This window comes from Falco cherrug, chromosome 11 (genome assembly GCF_023634085.1).
Source record: "Falco cherrug isolate bFalChe1 chromosome 11, bFalChe1.pri, whole genome shotgun sequence".
NCBI classification, from domain to species: domain Eukaryota; kingdom Metazoa; phylum Chordata; class Aves; order Falconiformes; family Falconidae; genus Falco; species Falco cherrug.
The window spans coordinates 16,581,594-16,603,386 of NC_073707.1; the positions used below are offsets into that span (position 1 = coordinate 16,581,594).

At 38.3% G+C, this 21,793-nt stretch overlaps 1 protein-coding gene across 4 annotated transcripts in view; it reads right to left on the minus strand.

The window, feature by feature from the left end:
• Positions 1–1,040: 1,040 nt before the first annotated feature.
• Positions 1,041–21,793, minus strand: part of TFDP2 (transcription factor Dp-2) — a 63,157-nt gene continuing 42,404 nt past the window's right edge. For 3 of the 4 annotated variants that reach the window (XM_055723437.1, XM_055723436.1, XM_055723440.1), the window contains 6 exons: positions 21,524–21,670; positions 19,060–19,128; positions 17,290–17,441; positions 12,773–12,939; positions 8,783–8,888; positions 1,041–7,859 (listed from right to left, as the gene is read on the minus strand). In XM_055723437.1, the coding sequence (XP_055579412.1) occupies positions 7,676–7,859; positions 8,783–8,888; positions 12,773–12,939; positions 17,290–17,441; positions 19,060–19,128; positions 21,524–21,670 (825 nt within the window). In that variant the 3' untranslated portion in view covers positions 1,041–7,675. The remainder of the gene's footprint in view (positions 7,860–8,782; positions 8,889–12,772; positions 12,940–17,289; positions 17,442–19,059; positions 19,129–21,523; positions 21,671–21,793) is intronic. The other variant, XM_055723439.1, reaches the window with a different exon arrangement.

Sequence of the window (21,793 nt, forward strand, 5' to 3'; positions counted from 1 at the left end):
TCTTTATTAGCAAGATAGACTGTACCCTTTCTTCCGTTGTTTCTTGCCCATAAAAACCACGTAAGAAAGAGGGTTTCAGCTAGTTATTTGGGGTGAACTGGAGTCTGCCAAACTTAATTCATAAAAATGCCTTCCCAAATATGTCAATGCATTTTAAGTGAAAGGGGTCTGTGCCAGAGTTTCTAGTTACTGCACACAAATGAATTTACAGTTTTGAAAGTCTTTTCCTGTTGTCTCTTTAACCTTTTTTCAGCTGGTTTGAGATGAAAGATACAGTCTCATGTCTTCTGTGCAGGCTGGAAAAAACAAGCACTGTGAAATTACTTGGTGTTTTTTGTATTTGGTGGAGTTGGAAAACCAACACCGATGATGAAGAGGCACTGTATTTAATGCTCCTCAAATTATTATTTGGATTCTTGCTGACAAAATACAGGGAACGGGGCTGGAAGGATGTATGTTCAGAGCTTATGGATGCTTGAAGGGGTGTCCCAGGATTAGAGGATGAGACAATGAGGGTAGCACAGAGAGTACTGGAGTGCAGGATGCTGAGGGGAGCACTGTGAGTTCCTTCCTCACAGAGCTGATGTTGGATAGAAAGACCTGACGCATTTGAGAAGACAATGAGAAAGCCGGTGTGAAAGATGTTCAATTTCATGTGGAAATTGATTAACTGTTTCTGAGGGCTCCTCTTAGGTATAGATTGGGGTTGTGTCTTGAGGAGATACCAACGACGATATTCCTAAACCTTTTGTGAGTTACTTTGTCAAAATGTAACAATTTCAGGAATCCAGCATCTTCCCTGGGCAATGACAAAGTTTCTCTGAATGGTAAACTAACCAATGAGACCACAATTGCTAGATGTTTATATGTATTTTGAAACACCAAAGGATGCAATATTTCCTGGACGTGAAATTGTAAAGTAGGGCAGTTCCTTTTTTTTTTTTTTTTTTTTTGTTCTTAAATGAGGTACACATACTGCCAACATTAACCTTGAGCAACATTTTTCCACAATGTTTTTCTCAAAAACAAGCCCAATCCTGTTGACTTGAAATTCTTTTATTGAGTTTGTCTACAGATAAGCTTTACGTTCCTGTTCACAGACAACTAGGTATTTTTCTCTGAAGCATACAGACAGTTTTCACTTCAGTCAGACTTGCCTGCTGCCCACCCCCATTTTGCCAATGTACAATTCCCACTTGCAGCATTTTCAGTAAACATGAGATCGAGTATACAGAAATAGCTTCTTCTATAAAATTTCCATTACAAAAATAACAAGTTTTTATTTACAAAGTGTTTGCTACTAAAAGTAATATTTCCTATTGGTTCAAATATACTATTTGCTAATGCCAGTGTTCCTATTAGGAATAGTAAAACTTTGTATATGCATTGTTCTTATATCTTTGTCAGTGTTTAAAGCACATATACTACTGCCACATTCTTTTTTACACTACTTCTAGCCACGTACAATGTGGTAGTAGAAATTAACACTATTTGACAACAAAAAAATCAGCTTAATAGCAGTCTTTCTGCAAAAATAAAACTTTAGTTTATAATTTAAAGGTATTTGGAAAAAAAAGTATGGAGCATTCAAAAATACGCAGCAAATTGTTTAAAAGATGAATGGGCAGCTTGGACTTTCTTGAAGATGCAGGAGTTTAGCACAAGAAATGGGAGAAAAAATTCTGCTAGAGTGTGGCAAAAAATGTCACACGCGATCTACTGTATGTTGGGGGGGGGGGGAAGAGTGAAACAAGTGGATTAATTAATTAAAACTTCAAATCCTATATAGCCAGCATCCTCATAAATTGGATTTGTCAGTGCCCTCCTTTCAGTTCAGCATTGAAAGAGGTCATAAAATAGCTTTTGTCCATGACTGGCCTCATTCTTAATTTAAGAAAAACAAAAAAAGAAAAGTCCTATTTAATTGAAAAATTGATGGTCTTTCAAGTGCTTTCTGCACTTTAAACAAAAAGGAAGTGTCTCTGCAACTTCCTTCCATGCAGAATCTAGTGGATACTGAGAAGTGCTCCTGTAGCAGGGGGACAGATGGACCTGCCTTTTTTATCGTACACGGCATGTTGCGGTGACCGCGTGCCACTGGCCGATGCGTGCATCGGCATCACCCACTTGCCCAGGGACTGATCTATTGCCAGATCGTCTGGGCAGCGCCAACAGACGTGTACTGCTGTACAAACTCTGCCTGTACTTGCTGGCTAGTTACTTCTCATGTGATGTCGGCTATGCAAACACAAAGGTTGGTGCCTTGCTCCTGGGGCATGATTTGCAGCCAAGGACCCGAGGAACGAGCTAGTTCTTACAGGTTTGTCCAAAGTAGGATTAATTTTTTCATAGTAGGTGCTTGTCAGATACAGTGTCATAACATATGCATGTACTTCTCTGAAGTATTTTTCATATATACAGCCTGGCTTTAAAGACAAGGGAATGTGCCCGAAATTTGTGTGATGGGTTGTGATTCAGCTGGTGTTTTCCTAGGAAAATTCAGGGAGATCCACTTAATTCCTGCGTTAGTGCAACCAAATCTACTAAAGAGGTTTAGTGCTTGAACGAGCCGCTACAGTGACTTGGAAGGATGGTAATAGTTAGCAGAGGGAATGAACTGTGAGTAATGTTTGTTGTGGGGATTTTTTTGGCAATATACCTGGGTCTAGGGGAGAGCAGTTGCTTACACAGCCTCTTAAAAAAACTCACCAGACTAAATTCTGACAGCTAAACATGAAAGAGAGAATCTGATTTGGGAACCTGGTTAAGTCTAAGGAATGAGTGTTTCAGGAAGTCTCATGGTATCCGGATTTTGTTATGTGGATACTTGTCAGCAGAAAATTAAGTATTTAGAGCTGTTAACATGCTTGCAAGGGTAGGTGTAATAATCAGAAATTACGAGTGATTTATATGAGTATTACTTCCTGAATTCTGACCTATTTCTAGAAGTGATATATTTTAAAAAACAAAACCTCAATAAACAGAGCAAGAGTCCTTAGCATCTTCCTTGTTCTTCTATAGTGCTGCACGAGGCACCGTTCCCAGGGCTGAGATGCCTTCAGCTGTAAAAGTAACCGAGGCCTTGGAGTAAGTGAACGGCAGCATTTCTGTAATTAAGCTTGTAGTAAGCAGAAGGATGTCACCTCAAAGTATGACTGTTATTACTGATTTTTTTTAAATCAAAAAATGTGAAAAGCTCATATAGTCTTTCCCCAGCTTCATTATACCTGGTTATTTAAATTAGTTATTCATGAGTAACTGAGAGACTCTTGTAATGAAAAGATACAAATTTAGGTGGGTCATAACTTGTTTTGGTTTGTTTACTATATACTATACCCTGTGGTTACTAGGGTTTTTTTTTAAATGAATCCAAAATCCAAACATCTTTAACTTACTAAAAGAAAAGTCTTCTCAATAAACTGTGTGGATTATTTTCAGCTGAAAATAGCTTATTAATGATAAAAATTAGTATTGCCCAGTGTTCAAATGTGATTAAGTTTCAGTCATACTCTTGAATAAAAATGGTGACTGTGGTCAGAATAAAGAGCACTTGACATTTAAAACCTTAACTACTGAATTCTAAATTTAAGCATCATTTTATGTATGAACTTGAGGGTTTTGTTTTTCTTAAACAAATTTTAATAGTTTCTTTTTTTATTAGGCCTTTTTATATAATGTCACTGCAGGTTGACTTAGTTGACCAGCACAAGTCCTTCTGTGGGTATCCTGTATACTCAGCAATTTCCAGCTGCTCAAAAGGATTAGGAGTTATTTGCAAGCCGTAGTTCAAAAAACTAAACAAAAGCCTTAAACAAAATGGAAGTATCTACAGCTGTGGCTTGTACAAGGTTTAATGAAGTTAGTTAAAATCACACCTTCGGTTAAACTGGTATTATTTACTTTAGTCTACTTAAGTATACACACCTTCTTAGATTAGGTGCATTGTTGCCATTAGTTCCAGTGTTGAAATGAGGAGACTGGCACGCTTTAATACAGTTTTAAAAACCCAAGTCCACAAACATTAGGACAGATTTCTACGCAATAGAAAAACGCTGTCTCCCACTCATATTTGTCTATCTAGTCTGCGATGCTGACAAATTTTTCTAAGTCAAATTTAGATTTCTGAAGCACCATAAAGTAAGTCCAGAAATAAAGCTGTTTACTGCAGTATATATAAAGGCATTTACACACAGCACTATATTGCTTGCAGCCAAGTGCCTTCTGAATGTATAACCAAGAAACAGTGTTCCAAGACACATCACTTATCTTAAATAGACTTTGTGTGAAAGTTCAAACATTAACTTTGTCTTACAAGAGATCCCATCTAGTACCAGTTGCTACTTGTTTCGTATCGACGAATGTCAAGGGTATTGCACGAGACAGGAGAGGATGATGGTAACTGAATGGAAAATGGGAAAACCAGTCTTGCTAACGACCATTTTATTCTGGAAAATAATCTGCTGCTGGCTTTCAGAGGGAGGGAAGGCCAGGCCTGCATGTTGGAGCAACTGAGCGCAAGTACTGCCATTAGCTTACTGGGAGCTGTGCGGTTGCTTAATATTCCTAAACTTATTACTCAGAATTGCTCAGAGCTCAGTTCAGATGCAACAGCTGCATTTTGTGAGGTCCTGCATTTACCTGTTTTGTTGCAGGGGAGTGTGGGAGTCTGGTTTTTTTAAATGTCAGCTAAGATCAACAAAAATGATTGAAGGGCTTGCCTGAGACCATACATGGGTGACTATGGCTGGAGAAGGCCCAAACTTCTCCTGGTTCCCAGACATTACTGTAACCGCAAGACCGCAGTGCTGTAGTTGAACTTCATCCTCAACTGGAACTGGGCACAAAGAATCCTAAGGAAAGAATTTCCTTTTGAAGTCTCTTCTAAATGTTCTAACTTGTTTTGTATTCAACTAGTTTGGGAAAATTAACTTTTAAAGTCTCGGTTCAACTGTCCAAATAAATGTTATGTGCTTCTAGGGCTGGGGTTTGGGTTTTTTTTTTTTTTTTTTTAAAGTCTGTATCTTGAAGTTTGCCAGGAAGCAAGTAGCTGTGCAGTCTGCTGCTTTGAAGGGTATGGACATCAACGGAAGGAAGATATCACTGAAGATCTTCCTCCTGTAAAGCAGAAAGCACAGTGACTGCTAATAAAATACATTCCATTTCTAGGCAGGAAGCCTTTTTTTGCCAGGTTCTTATATTTCAAAGTGCTCCTCCTTAGGAACTGTTTCGCGTTCTCCTGGTTTTTCTTTTTATGCATGTCTTGAGTGGGAAATGTGAAGAAAGTGCAAAGTTAAATGTGCTCCTAATGTATTGGGGGGGAAGGGAATAACTACTTCAGGAAACGTTTCCATCTTTAATAAGACTTCCTTAGGATCCTGCATAGAAGATTAGGTATCTTTGATCTGTCCTCTCCAGAGAAAGCAGACTGACAGGACAGTTTCTGAAAAAAAACAATGGGTTTTTAAGAATAAAAGCAATCATCTGTTTATTTGAAATGTCATTCACGAAGCTGACAATTCCATAGTAATAAGCCTGGACTAGCTGTTACCTTATTTCAAAAGTGAGCATCTGCAATCAAGTGCATTGATTCTCTCAGTGAGAATATTATGTGTATGTGTAAAGCTTTTCTTCATATAGAGGTAGTGTTACAGATTTGGTTGAAGTGAGGTGGTGTAAATCCCTCAAGTTTGCTGTTGCCTGTGAGCCATGAGCACAGGACAGCCTTAACAGTCTTGCCAGAGGGTGAGTGACATGGTAGGCATGTAAGAATTACTTTCATTTCTGCATTTGCAGCTCATTTGTTGCCAGACAGCTCAACTTGCTCAGTCAAGAGCTATATATAAATAACAGTGCTGCCCTAACTGTACCTCAAATGCAGGACTTCAAACTGTACCTATGAGAAGCTTCTTATCTAGATGCTTTAATTTTTAATGCAAACATGCAGGTGTGCTTGTATGCTCCTCGCAGTTTTACCTGTCCTGGGCGTAGCTAGTCACGTGCTAACCAACTAACTCCTGTACAACAGCCAGGCAGCTTTTCAGCTGGAGCCTCAGTTTATCTCACTGGCTCAGGCTTGGCGATTTTGGATGTTGTTGGCTTGACAGCAGGTTTGGCTGTAAAAGATCATGTGGACATGCCCCACGCTGTGCTAGGGTAATGGTCACAGAGTCAAGGGACACAGTCTGCTGCCACCGCTCAAGCGAGTAACAGTACGACAAGCTGCCTAACCTCGTAACTAAATAACAGAGCCAACGTCACTGAGCTCTGACAGCTAATACACTGGTACTTAGAAAGAGGTCAACTATTTACATACAGTATAAAAACTAAAAAGAAGTAACACTATTTAAAACTGGATTTATCTAATTAAAAATAGTTGACTTCAAAACTAGTTGAAATACTGGATGTTAGGACACCATGGGGAGCATGTCTACAGTGTTTTTTGCTCTGTTACGCAGGTTTTTTTTAAAAAGGTCTTTGTGATTGAGTGTGATGTTAAGTACAGAACACGGAGCCTCCTGTTGCAAGTCAGATTTAACAGTTCAAATGGGATCCATGTCGAGTAACTTCAGCTAAAAATTAAGTGGTTTGACACTACTGTTTTCAAAGGTGCATTAAGGTGAGTGCAACAGAAGTAAGTTAGCCTGTCATAATCCAAGCTGACTAGAATGCAAAACACGAAGTGATGTATTGTTGAAATTTAATTTCTTTTCCTAAGAACCTCAACGTACGACTTTAAAAGTTACGTGACCTGCCCACCCTGAATTTGAAAACACTGCCTTGAAAACATGCTGCCTGAGATCTTCAACACAGAGGCCTTTTTTAAAAAAACACAGCAGATGCTGTAAAATCAAAGGGATTATAAAGTAATGGAGAAGCTATACTGGATACACTGTAATCTAGAAATACTATTTTAAAATTTTTTTTCCTTGAAAAAAGCTGGTGCAGAGAATACTGCTGTTTTTATCCTGACTGTTTAATAATGGCTAAGAATAATCACTTATTTATAATAAATTAGGTCTGCAGTATAAATGAACATATGAACCTTTCAAAAGAGACATACTAATGTTACTTTTAGAGTATCTAAAGTGGATTTAAACTGTTTCAAGATTCATTTAATCACTTGCAATTTATATTAACTTTAAGAATCTTCTATACAGCAAGTTGAACAGAAAAAAGAAAACATTCTAACAGCCCCTTTTCCCCAGAACAATTTTCATATAAGATAGTTTTAAATAGCTATTTTAGCGCATTTGCATGTGCTCTCTTTCCCCCTTTTTGTAAAGGTAGCACAGCCAAAAGACAATGCAAGAAGTGGCATTTGTTGACTGACTGTTTTCTTCTCCATCTGGTAAAGATAAGGGGAAGACAGAGACTTGAGACAGAATGTCCCAAGATAGAAGATGTGAACTTGATGTTTACTTTGCCAAATCTCCAGGGACTTTGTTCTTTTCCTTGGTTATAGCTGATAAAACCCACTTCACTGTGTGTCTGCATGACACTCTATGTTCAGTTACAAAACATTTTCAATTTCAGCTGTGGATGAATTTGTTTTGGAGCATTCATTCTGCTTCACTGAACACAGTGCAAACCAAGGCAAGAAACTTCGTAAAATTCAAACAGGAGCTCCCATTAAGAATATCTGAGCAGCATTTGTATACTCTGTTTTCTACTGTCCTTATTCTGGGGAGGAAGAATCCTCGTCTTCATCCTCTTCATCTTCATCATTGAATGAGCATGGAGTTTCTCCTCGTGATTCAGAGTAGCGTGATGTTGCACTGCTGGACTCCTGACTGCTAGGGGCAAGAAACTGCCCGGTTGCTAAGGCCACTTCAGCATCCAAACACAACCCTGGATTCTCACTATCAAAACAACAGAAATGTTCAAGTTTAGAGGATTTTTCATAAAGTTTTAAGCTTTTTTTTTTGCTTCAGCTTTTCTTTTAGTTAAAGAAATGCTACCAACAAGGAAAAAACCAAAAGCTTTAAATTAAATACAGCTAATAATTACGAAAACTGCTAAAATACTGGGAAGTCACATAGAAAACACTATTGGGTGGCTTTTTTTTTTTTTTCATAACCAACTAGCAGAATTGTTCAAACCGAAGAAAGCTTAAACAAGAATAAATCCATCACAGTTTTGTCAATATACAGACATGTTTGCAATATGAAATTAGGCTATTAAATGCCATGAGGAAGAACCTGTTCCAGAATAATCCCTCTGTCCATTTTTTAAGGTACAGGTAACCTGCAAGGAAAGTATGGTTGTTGAGGTGGTTTTTTGGGTTGGGCTTTTGTTGTGGTGGTTGAGGTTTTTTGGGTTTTGTTTGTTTGGGTTTTAATTCAAAATTGTCTTAGACTGTATGGACTAAACTTTCATGAGAGCTTAAGCAGTAGCACATTCAGACCAAACATTCTTTTGCGTTCTTCAGAAGTATTATCAGGCTTTTTTTCACATGTAATTACCTCCTTAAATTCCTGCCTGGGCATGGACTGTAAGGTTAATCAGGAAAACTCTGTTCTTATAATAAGGGCTTGAAAGTGATTCTATCATTTTGAAACATAGATACAAAATAGCTAGTATGCTCAAAATTCAAAGCATGTTGATTTGACCTTTCAAGTATAATCATCAAGGAAGACAGAGTAAAGAGATTTTTTCACAATCAAAAATCAACCGTAACAGAAAACATCTCATTTCCTGCATGTAAACGATATGAAAGTGAGGTTACTGAAAGTACCACAAGCATATATTGCTTGTCTCTGAATAAAAAAAGTATTTTATTTACCTTGATTTAGCATCAGAAGTGCCTCCTGCTACTTCTAAATGTGAAACTGCTTGTGCTGAACTTGAAAGTAACCCTTGGTTTATCCATGAAAATCCTGCAGACATATCTAGAAGAAAGCATAATTGTATTTATGATGGTTATGTGAATTTCTTCTTCCTTTTGCAATCTTAAAACTTTGCATTCTCTTTGCAGTTAGGATCCCTTGGTTTAGTTTAGAAGAGAAGGTAACAGTAGCTTAAGTTGATTTTATACTGTAGATGTGTCCTGTTCAGTCAAGATGAAATTTTATATATATACACACACACATATATAACCCAGTGTTTGTGGATGCCCTCAAACCTTGCACTCCCTCACACTCGGAACTGTGGTTATTTCTATGAAACTTTTCCCTCTGAAGAGATTTCACACTGCAGATTATTTTCTGTGTCTAACCAAACCTCTGCTCTGCACAGCACAATGGCAGTAAAACGGGATTGTACTGTTCATATTTTATCTAGCATTGTTCTCTAGCAGCAGGTAAAAGGAATAACCAGGCGCGTGTGTTACATATGCTTTCTCATTTGTCCTTCTGTATTCTTGTTAAGCTTTGGCTCCTGGAGATGTGGCAGTACTGCGTAGCACAGGGACTGTTTTAAGCAGGCTGTCACAGCCACCACAGACATAGGCTCACCATCCGCTGGGATCCACAAGCTACCTTTTGTGCTGTGGAGATCTGTTAGCAGCAAGGTATATAAATGGCATGTTGCAAAGCAAGGCTGGCAAGGTTGACGTTCCTGCCAGCAGTCTTTGGAACATGACAGAAAACATGAATAAATGGCAGCTTCGGGGTGATCTATGAGGATAGAATAGGCGAGAATAGCTACGTATGGACATAGCTGGACGGCTTTCATTAAGATTGCCCTAAATGCAGGCTTCTTTCTGCAGAGAACGTGTTCTGACAGTCCCTTCTTGTCTTTGCACAAGGAGGCCAAACATTTGGAATGACTGCATCGTATTTAGGCTAATAAAGTGGATTAGGGATGTATCACAGTGTTGTTTCCTGGTCCTTTGAAAGGGTATACCTGTATGTACATGCTTAATATTCCAGAAGAATAACAAGTGACTGCTAGTAGTCTGGTGTTCTATTAACATTTTGGGATAACATGTTGCTAGTTAGCTTTTCTTCTTGAAGAGCAATGGGAGGTAAAGTACAGCGTTTACACATGAGGCAGAAGGAAGGTTCACAGATGCATATCCCTGCCTTGTACTTTCATTGCCTTAGATTTCAAAATTCTCTTCTCCAGTTGGGCTCTGAGGAGCAAGGAAAAAGAGGAAGTTAGTGAAAGATGAGTTTAAGAAGCCATTTCCTATCTGGAAAGGACTATCAAAATAGAAGTCTGCCTACAGTTAAAAAAGACTTACTACTGCTAGCAGAGTAGATAAATTACTAATAGCTACGCTTACGAACCAGGGAAAGCATCTTGGAAAAACCTTCCCGAGGTGGTACAGCTCAGCATAAGCGTGGCATCCTTACTCTGAACTAGGCATATCGTGCAGCAGATAAACTTGGTAGAATCTGTAATTTACCTGAGAAGGCTGTAAGGGGAATACCCTCAATAACCTTCAGTAGTTAATGCAAATTAAAAGTGCTGCCTAGGATTACTGTTGCTAGCTGAACAAGCTCATTCATTCAGTGGGTATTTGTGTATCTCCGGTTCCAATTCCAGCCCGGGCTTGTCATACAGGTAGATAGCAGAGCACTTCTTCATGCAGGGAAGAAAAAAGTGTAATCTAGAGGTCCTAAACCACACCATTTTCTCTGCCCAGTGTTTCACTGGGGTGCATACAGGTGGGATGTTGTTAGAACAACTATTAGTGCCTCAGAACTTCTGTTGCCTTCTTTTTTTATCTGTAGTCTTATTTCTAGGAGTCAGGATGCCACTGACGAAGGCAGGACTTGGTTTTTTGTTAATGGCCTGTAGTATGTGCATGGTTTAAAAGGCACAGGATATTACTTTGGATGTGGTTCTACAAAGGTTCACGCTTGTCTCGGTCTGGGTTTTTTTTGCGTTTTTGTCAGTTCTAGATTTCTTCCAGTGAACTGGTTTAGACTTGGATTCTTCCAACTGCTCCTCCAGTTCTATTAGCAAGCATTACAGTACAAGCTATTGTTAGCATTTGGAAGTCAGTAAGCATCTGAAAAAAAATAAGATGAGCAGGCTAAGGTCAAACTAACATTGTGTGGGAAATGACTGACTTAAGACATATGAGAACAGGACTGGTTTCTACAGCAGTTGAGTCCGTGGAGTCAGCTAGTGTGGGAAAACTTTAATCTTGATGGTAATAAACTTACTCGGTGAATAAGTAAGAGACCTTGATTTGCTTTTCTTGTATAGTGGTAATTGAAGCCAATGTATTTAAAAGTGCCATCACAAGGGGTATGGCAGTAACCATGAATTCTAGAAACCAGTGATGAGCCTTCCATTTCACTACTCTTGCAGCGCAAGAAATAATGTCTAAAGCCTGCCAAGGTTAAAATGGGAAGTTATGCTTCACCAAAAACACATCATCAGACAAATGCTGGCTTCTCAAGTACTGTGCAAAACATTTAAATCTGTTTCCCTTATTTGTCAGTTACTGCTATTAGAAACCCCTACTATGCAATTCATACTCTTAATTACACGACAGAAATACAGTTTAAGTAGCAAGCAGATAAAAGAAACCTTTAAAATGAATGTACATACTCCAGTAAAAACACTTCTGGATTCTTTTTTTTCAGAGGCTGAAACAGCTGAACATAACCCATGTCTGAAGAGTACATTACTTCAGTGCAAATTCTAGACAGGTTTCTCGCTGCTGGTCTGCTCCTAGGGCAGTAACCTTAATCACAACATTCTTTAAGAATATGCTATCTCAGAATCTGTTGTTTCCCGTTTCATTTCTTTGAAACAGAGTACTGCTTGTTTCTCACTTGTGGAGGAACATCACAGTGGTTTTGCCTTTAATGTTTCAAACCCCCCCCCCCCACCAGCAGTACACTGGCATGACTGATTTTTTCAAAACTAAAATGAACTACTAATCACTAGTCTAAACATGTAGTTTTATTGCTTAATCATTAAAAGCTGGTGTTAAATAGCGTAATGACACAGGGGTTTTTGCAAATGTAAAGCAACCCTATTCTCTGAAGATAAATTAATGCAGGTTTAAAATGAAATAAAAATTTTAGTTTGCTCCTCGATACATAGGAGCAGTTAAGCTGAGCACTGCAACATTATTAAAGGATGCAGGTTCTGTTCCTTTGCCCACTTTACATTGGTGGTAAATCATGTGATAAATAATTTTTAGTTGAATACCTGCAAGGAACAAATCAAGTCCCTCAAGCAACTTGAAAAAATGCTGGGCTAAGTTTAAGCTTTAGGTAGAGCAAGAAGAATGCAGTCTGACAAGAACTAGAAGGAAGTGACTACAAATTTTAGCAGCTCCTAGTCCAGTGATGCAACACTGAAGGAGTTCTTGGTTTGAGCCTATTTAAGTGTGACCTGTCCAAACAGTCTGACTAGGGGAGGAAAACTCTTGGAAGCCTCTTGCATTAGAGAACCTCAGTTCTCAGACGGCGCTTGCTGGCCTGCGGGTCACATACACATTACACTCAAACAGTTCAAGATGCTCTTTCTTTCCTTTTTCTCATCAATCTGAGGACTGCTGCCTTCTTCCAGTTTGCTCCTCCATATATCCACAGTTCTTGGTGTCAATTTAGTTATTTAAGGAATAATTTCTTTGTAACGCAGCTCGCTTGAAGTTTGTTGTTATGAATGTGTGAATTAAGTTTACAGGACAGCTATGATAAACCTTCCAAATTTAACTGTAAAACAACTGGTTTATGTACCAAAATAACTAGCTACCATAAAACTTCAAATGTTACATACCTGTGTAGGTTAATATCATTACATTTGCTTCAGTTAACTAATGTTACGAATTTGATCGGAAACAGTATTTAAACATCTAACTTACCTGTAATGTAGCTTTCTAAAGCTTTTGGCACCAGTGATTTTGCAGTTCTTAGGTCCTCAGCTGAGCATTTGCCTGCCTCAAGCCCAAACGACATTCCCATTCTCCTCAGCACCTCACTGTCATCATGAATCTCAAAAGTGTTATCAAAATTAAAGAGGTATTCAAATCTGCATGTAAAAAAAAGAGAGATGGTTTTGAAAAGTGCACAGCTATGCTTTTTTTGCCTATTCTCCCTTGGGTGTTTTTTTTGGTGGGCACTAAGGTGGGTGTCTAGATTCTTAATTATCTGTAAGGGTCCTTAAGGGGAAAAAAGTGCAACAAATTCTTTTTCGCTTTTGTTTAAAATGGCACTTTCTCAATTAAAGTAGCTTTACCACTACAGGGAGAAAGCCTAAAATTTTCTCTTCATTAAACAGATTCAAAGGGGAAGAGGGAGGCCTTATGAAACATCAACCTTCCCTTGTACTAAATCCAATACTTTTAAAGGTCACCTGCAGCCCTGTCACCAAAACTATTTTGGTTTTGCTTCTTTTACATTTCACTTTCTATTCTAATGTGCAACACTCCTCCTGTGAACTGACCTATTTACCTTGGTATAATTTTGCTTTTTTGGATGCATTTGGATGCAGCTAGCAAAGCAGTCTGTTCAGTCCTGTATATTCACAACCTGCCATTTCTGCTGCAGGACTCTCAAAATGTTTTTCATTGCATATAGAAATAGCGATATAAGCTTAAGATAACTTTTAGAAAAGCCTGGGCATCTAGACTAGCCTTATGCTATGACCGCAGGCTATTAAAAGCCTGGACAGCACTGACAAGGCTAGTTCCCAGTACCTCATTTTCTGCAGACAAAACCTTTATCCATGGAAAAACAACCCATCCAGGAGAGAGGATCTTTAAAAGATAACTCAGTGGTGGGTCTTCCGTTAGCTCTCCAAGCTCCTGTCACATGTGGATTTTCTTGACAGTTTTTTCTTTTTAACATTCATTTTCTTATACCTGGATCCAGTGAGTTTGGAGAAGTCACGTCTTTTGTGCCTGTACACAAGATTTTAATCTAGTAATCTTACATGCTTTGTACTAGGTGTAACTGTCAGTTCCAGGCATAATTTCTTTTGTGACTCATACGGTATTACTTGTAAACCCTACTGTTTATGCACCGATATTTATTTAAGCATAACTGCATTAAAAGGCAAAAAACCCAGATGTGCTGCTATACCTTTAATTGGTACAATTACGTTCCTGCTACCTAGACTGGTGCAGCTAAAGTCACACAAACAGGGGATGGGAGACCAGTGTCATACCAAGTTACTACAAGCAAGCTGTGTAGTAACTAAGTAATAACTGAATTCAGTTTTTATGATACAGGATTAAAGGCTGTGTTTATTGATAGCTCTGTATTTCTCCTCCCATGTGTTGTGGTCAGATACTGGAAGTTAGAAAGGAGGGTAACTCCTTTCCCCCCCCAGCAAGTTTCCAAACAAAGAAACTTACGGTAGTATTTCTCCAGTGTAGCTTCTAGCAACCTGCAGCCTCTGACATAGGAAGTCCTTCTGCCTTTGCTGTTAGTATCCATTTGAGGATTTTTTTTTTCAGGGACTTGGCATGACCCTTTTGAACTTAGGTGAACTTTGGGCATGAATAACATCAAACACTTAAGATTTGTGCAGACTAACTTGTTAGAAAAACACATTCTTTTAGTCTAAAACCTGTCACTTGGTACCTTCTCTTAATGTCTCCTAATTTTAACTTTAATAAGCAACCGTGTACAGCTGTTCTCTACACACACTCCACATCATCCATAATTTTACAGACACCTGTGAATCCAGTGTCCCCTTTTCTAGGGCGAAGAGTGTCTGTTCCTTCGGCGAAAGCCTTTTCATAGCTTCATTTGTTCTGGCTGCCCTCCTGTCTCTCCTGGTTATGCTACACTTCTTCCAAGAACAAGAGATACAAAAGCACTATGCACATCTAGGTTTACATTCTATTCCTTACTGTTTTCCTAAATAATTCTCAGCATGCTTCTGGCTGTTACTGAGAAGTCAACTTTTGTTCTCACAGAAGGATCTACTGGGCTGCCACCTCATATTCAGTGCTAAAAGCTCGGTCCAGAACCCAATACCGTGTGTGCAGAGTTTAGGTACAGTTCCTGGCCCTTTCCCATGGTAGGTGCAAATCTGATCAACAATGAATTTAACCTGGATTTCCTACTCTTGCAGGCAATTCTTTTTCTAAGGGTACAAGAGCCTACCTCCTACACATTTTCTCTATTTCACATTTTGCTGTCTCCAATGGCGGCAAAATCTTCTGCATCTCCTACTAGAACAGAGATGTTCTAAATTTCCAAGTTTCTGATACATCTGTTGTGTCTGAATGCTTGTTGAAAACTAGGTATTCTGGTTCCTTTTTTTCTTTTTCCTAAGACCTACGGCATTTCTATAGAAGCAGCATATACACAAAATACATTTTTCCTGTCCATTTAAACAGTGGGCCTTACTTGTCCAGGTGCCTGATCTTTTCAACATAATTTTTAACTTCGTCCTTTTTATCTGAAGACTGTGCTTTTCTCTACTGCAGCTTCAGAAATGTCATTCCCAATGTGCTGCTTGGCACCCACCTGTCTTCTCAAACTCTAAACAAAACTTCCCAATAACCTTTGTTTTATGTGTCAGAAATTTCATTCTGTTTTGGCTAGATGAAGCCTGGTTTTGCATAGGAGAAAATTTAGAAGACACAAACTTATGTTGCTCATGATGCTAAAACCCCCCTATATGTATCATTTTTCCAAGCAATTATTTTCTTTTAGAAAATCCTGTGTAAATACAGTTTTGAGTAGCTAATGCTGCAAGCTTATCTGTTCACTGGACTTTCTAACATCGCCTGCTGTTTCATCATAAATACCAACCAACCAATGCTTTATATAAATGTTATTTGGGAAAAGAAAGAAAAATGGAAGCCTTTAAACAGGGGGTTGTAACTGAGGTTGAAGCCCAGTGAAGGGCAGGCACTCAGTGACCAGTACCGTCATTCTGGGTTCGGCAGCACAGATACTCTCGAATAAACTACAGAATCTGGATTCTCCAAACTGAGTGACCACTTTCGCCAACTGCCTTATTTAGCAGATCCATGTAGCAGTGGTTTAAACACTGGCAGCTTCTGGCACTGTTTATCTACATACTGCTGTTGCCATTAATCAGTCGAACAAATAATAACCCCAGTGGAAAGCCTGTTTAATTTGGGTTGTCACTTAATCATCTCCAGATGACAGTAATATTGAAGCTGGGGTAAATAAACTTGAGAGTCAACAGCTTGAATAATTCTGGTGTGCTCATTTTTAGTAGTAGCGTTTTCTTACAGTTTGGGATTGTAGAAGTGTGTTATACTTCTCCAGCTCCCAAATGCCAGATTAATCTGACAACTTCAAAGCGACAATTCTAAAGTTTCAGTATGAAATCGTTCAACTTTTTAATGACGTCAAACCTAAATACAGAGCGCTGCTTAGAAGTGCAGTAAGAACTGTATAGTATGCCTATAAAATAAGGGTGTAGTTAAGCTAAATTAATATTGATCCTCAAATTCCCAACTTGCTAAACTACAGTGCTGAGGGGAGTATTCAAAAAGTTTTGTCACAGAATGTACTGGACTTCAGTCCAATTTTCCACAAAAATTCTACTTTTCATAGTATTGGGTTTTTGCATGTTGGTGCTTAGGTTGCTAGAGACTGTCTATTTTTGCTGCACTTTATCTGACTTTAAGTTCAATACAGGATTTGCATACCACAGAGTGAGATCTGTAATACACAGTATTAAAGCAAAGCCAGCTATTTTCAGCTAATAAACTAGTTGTGATCTGAGTAACAGTTACCATAACAGTACCTCATACCTTCAGCCATACTTTCACAAGATGAAGAGCATAAGCACCCAGAAGTACGCAAGTGGAAGATTTTCAGATTAATGTAAGATTGCAACTGTAGCAGTCTGCTTACAAACACAGTATTTCAAATCTCTATATAATTTCAGGTTTTTCCTTTAGATCTAGGTGCAACCTTTTTGCTATTAAAAGACACTTTCAAAGTTGTTGTTATCACCTTTAGGCTGTTATCTCCGTGTTACATGGATCACCTTGTGTTTCTAACTAAATACATTTACGGCATACTAGGAATAACAATTCAGCAGCACTGCCACATGGCTTCATTAACAGCTAGCACGTAGTTTCATTCATACAGTTATTTCTCCTGTGCAGTGAATGCGCTTTGAAATGTCAGTCTGAAGTGCCGTTTACAACAGTGAAAGTCAGCCTGTTTTAACTAGCGGTTGTAAAGCAATACTGAAAAATTTATTCCTATTACTACTGCGGTTGCATTAAACATTAAAAATAACCCCAAAACACCCCCCTGAAATGACAGTAGCAAACTTAAACACACAATTACTTTTAGTAAACTAGAAAAACTTCTCTCATTTGTTCAAAGAAAAATTCCAGTCCACAAATACAACAGAATTCTAAAAATTGACACTCACTTATCACTTGATATGCTGCAGTCTATAACTGTTCTTTTGCTAGTGTTGACTATTAAGAAAGGCAGCTGTATTGTTGAGTTCAAAGCTGGAGGGCCTTGATTTTGTTGTTCATTTTGCTGATTTCTTTGTACCAAGTTTTTGAACGCTATTTGCTGTAGAAAGAAAGAAAAAATGGTCACTGCTGATAGAAGAGCAGGCATCAGTGTTTCCTGGAAGTGGAACTTCATAGCTCTTTTTTACCAACTCTCAATACCTCCAGTAATTTTCTGTCAAAAGGTAAGTTGTGGCTCAGCTTCCTCTTTGCACTAGTGAAGTTTACCAGGAATGGAAGTTACACAAATATCCCAATGGCTACGCGCACCCCCCCGGCCCAATCCCTGGAGGAGAAACAAGGAGCCATAAGGCTTGGTGGAGAATGGTTCCCTGTTCCTTTTGAAAAGACAATGCAGTAAGAGGTCTCCTCTATTATTTTATATGCATAATTACCTCAGACTAGGAGCTAGTTACACTGAAACAAAAGTTAACATGATCTATATTTCTATGATCTATATTCTCTTCCACTTCTCATCCATCACCCTCCTCTTTCTCTCAAAACAGTCAGTTTTGAAATTCTCCTCTACAAGTTTTTTAACAGGTGCCATTTGTGACACCACTCGCTCTCTACTGAATTCTTACCTCTGACCGCATATGTATGAAAATACGTGCTTTTAGGAAATGTTATTTGAGGGACTGGAAGTCAGTGTACTTACCCACTTTGAGGCACTACTTATTCTACTTAAGGGGGAGACAGACAGACAGAATCCCAAAGGACTGGTAAACCATTTGACAATGAACATAATCAAGAAAATAATGGCAGTTGTAGATAGTAAGGGAGTGCAACTGTGTCATTTTCAGTTAGGAGAGCCTGAGTTGCCTCATTGTCACCAGGATAATTTCATGTTACTTTTAGAGGAGCTGCTAATTTATTAGGTTAGACAGATAGAATCAAAATTGTGCCCTCAGTAGGGGAACAGGTTTTGCTGATAAAAAAGGAGAAGCATCAGATTTACAAGTTTCAGTGCATAACTAATTACAAGAAAACTGTATCAAAATAGCTGCACTGAGAAAAAACCACAGCCTTTTATTGCCTAAAACCTTGCAAAAAAGATTGATTGCATTTAAATTGCTGAAAGTCTGCAGAGACCAAAACACTTAAAAGTGCTTCTAACTGTATTTAAAAAATGTTACTTTGCAGAAATACATTTCAAATGCATCTTTGCTTATAATCAAAGCCAAAACTCAAGGCATCTCCAAGATGCATGTCAGAATGCAAAAGTGTTGGATTTGCCAGCCTTCCACTCTTAAGATGCAGAAATGTCTGTCTCCCCCAAAACAATTCTGTACACATTGATCAGTGGTAAATTCCATAGCTTAGAATCAAAGAGAAATTTTCTGTTAAGAACTACTCAGAGAAGGCAACTCTGGGGGACTTAAGAGTCAACAGGGGGGACTAGGGAGTTGTTCAAATTCCTACTAACGTTACACAAAGCTTCAGCAGAATGCTTACAAAAGCTTGTGGCACACAGGTGCAGCACCACGCTGTTTTACAGTAGGTAAAAATGAACCACAAAGTGAGGGTAAGAGGTCCCCCTACTAGAATGCTGAAAGGTCACAAGCATGAAGCTTTTCTCCCTAGTGTATCAGAGCTGCTAAATCAATCTAGAAAGGACTTCAGAAGTTCCAACATGTTAGATTTGCACTTGATAATATAGCAAAAAAAATTAAATATACCTGCAGCAGCAGTTCTTGTAGTTGGGCTCGCTTCTGTTTTATCCTTTCAATCCGCCTTTGTTTTTCTATCTAAAAATATAAATGTAAATGCATTTACTTAGTTACCTTGTCTGTTCCACTGTACCAAACCAAACAGGTTTTAGAGCTACATCAGTGTGCTAGCACCGCGCCAAAAATCCATGCTATCTTTGTAAATGGTGGCAAAACTATGGCATGCTAAGTAAATTGCAAAAGTCTTTTCAGCCCTACCCATCTGCTGTTTATTTTTTTCTTTTTCAAAGAGACTAATCGCATAGTCCCAAGAGTTTCTCCGTAAAACAGGTCTGACAAACTGTAATTTCTTTCTTTGTCAACAACTTTAACTCCAGTAAAGAATCAATTATTACAAGGGACCATATATTTCCCCACCTATTCCTCCTCTTTTGTACTGTGCACTGAGTGTCAATCAGCACCAAACAAAACACTTGAGGGGGCGCTTTGGGTTTCAGGGCTTTTTTTCCCCTCCCACCCTCCACTCTTTTGGAATTGTGCATGTCCCTTCCACTGTTCTCCCAGCTGCAAGCTACTAGATGTAAATGTGCAGAGACTGAGCTCAGGATCATCACCTGCATCTTTCCAGTGACCTTCACTTTTTGTTTGGGCTGCTCATTTGAGACTTGATCAAGATTTCATCAATAAAGGTAACATTTTCTGCGTGAGCACAGAATCCATTTCTCGCAACAGTTCTGTTAATGCCAGTGTATGGGACAAAGCTATCTTCAACCTAAATACGCAGTGTTTCGGACAGCAGTAGTACTGGATGTCCACTGATGCTGCAGATACGACCAGTGGTATCTTAAATAGTGCTCTGGGGCAAAAGACTGAAGAATGGATGAAAAAAAGAGAATGAAGAATTGGACAGTAGTCATCATGTTTAAAGGGTGGTTTTCCTCATCATCTTACTGGTGCCAGCACTGTATCACTGCTCCCAAAAATCTTAAACTCTTAATTCACTTTTTCTAACTATTGAAACTAAATGATGCAGTCTTTTAAAACTTAGCTGGCGTGATCCCCCTCAATTTTATTTACAATGTTGCTTTGTGGTGGTTCCCAGCTGCCACTTTTAATGTTTACAGTTCTTCCTTCAGACCACCATAGATGACTTTCTTTGCTGGGACAAATACATAACTCTTAAACCAAAGAAACAGTACAGATACAATTTAGAGATGGTTTCTATATAATAAGCTTTTTTGTACTGGTAATCTTATTACAGATCTACACTGTAAAAAGGGTTGGCACTTTATACAGCTTTAAAAGCAAAATTAATTCTGATTTTCTCACCATGAAAATGCAGCTTTATTTTCTATTATGTCATAGGAAGCAACATTTTAAGAAAATATGCCTGGCTTCCATTTTGCACATATGTAATGAGAGACTGAAACAGTGAATAGCACATTGTCATTGTAGATGACACAATGAGATTCAAGTTCTATACTAGCAATTCCTACAGTAACCTATACTGAAGATAATGCATTCATATTAACACATGTAAAATGTAGATTTATCCTTTTTTGTTTTTTTTTTAGAAAGAATCCTGAGGTATAATGATTGAGTATATGCATACTCCTAGGGTGGATGTACTTTCCAAGCTGCTGTAACAGACAAGGACAGTAAAAGCTTTTTTCTTACCACATCTAGAAAGACAACTGATATAAATGAACTTGCACAAAAAAAAAAAAAAAAAATCTTTCTCTGCTGGAGAGGCACCTCACCCACCTTTTAAGATATTTAATGTCACAAGTATCACAAATGTAATACCTATTAAGATGGATTTACAGAAAGTCATTACAGCACTCTGCAGCAAATACAGTAACTTGTGCTTTTTATTTATAGAGCATTTGGCCTGAAGGACAAGCAACATTTTGTGCATATGAATTTCAGCATCCCAGCAAGAACATGGTAACTCTTAGCCTGCTGGAAAAATAATGGAAATAACCAATAAGTAAAACTTCGGGTTTTTTTCCCCTGTCAGTTCATAGCTAGTATTTGATATCCTAGCAGGAATCATTTTTCAATTTAATTTCCTCTGAATGGCATTTCCAAGTACAGACATGAATAGAAAATTGGGTCTCCTTTTAAATGTACAGCATTTTATAAGCCTAACTGCACTATAAATACTTTTGACTTTCTTCTAGTTAATTCAGGCTACTACAGACTTTAATCTTACAACTAATCCCCGATTTGATTAATGTCCATTTTTGCAAGGTAAACAGGTTTTTTTTATACTTCATGTAATGTATACTAAATAAGCATACATAAACATATCCCTTCAGTTTATTCAAGCAGAAAAATTTGTATTGTCATAGTGTGCACAAATGAAAACCAATCAGGTTCAAACTGAGGAAAAAAAACCCTTTTGTAAAGTATACAGCTCCATCATCACAACCTGTGAACTAGAGAGAATTTCCCATCTACCTCACCTTACCTCTAGATTCTGACATTCCTGAGCTGAGTTTGTAGGAAGGCCGATCCATCTGATTTCCTTCTTCTCCTTTGAAATTATGTTCATTGCCATCAGGACATTAAGGGCATCATAAACTCTCCGTCTAATATTTTTCTGATCATAAGCCTGCTAAGAAAACAATGCAGCATTAATAGTAACAAAAGAATAAAAAAAGGAAAAAAAGACTGACACATCCTTCATAGATACACAGAAGATAAGAAGCCGACACGGCGGTTTGGGTCAGGGTGATAG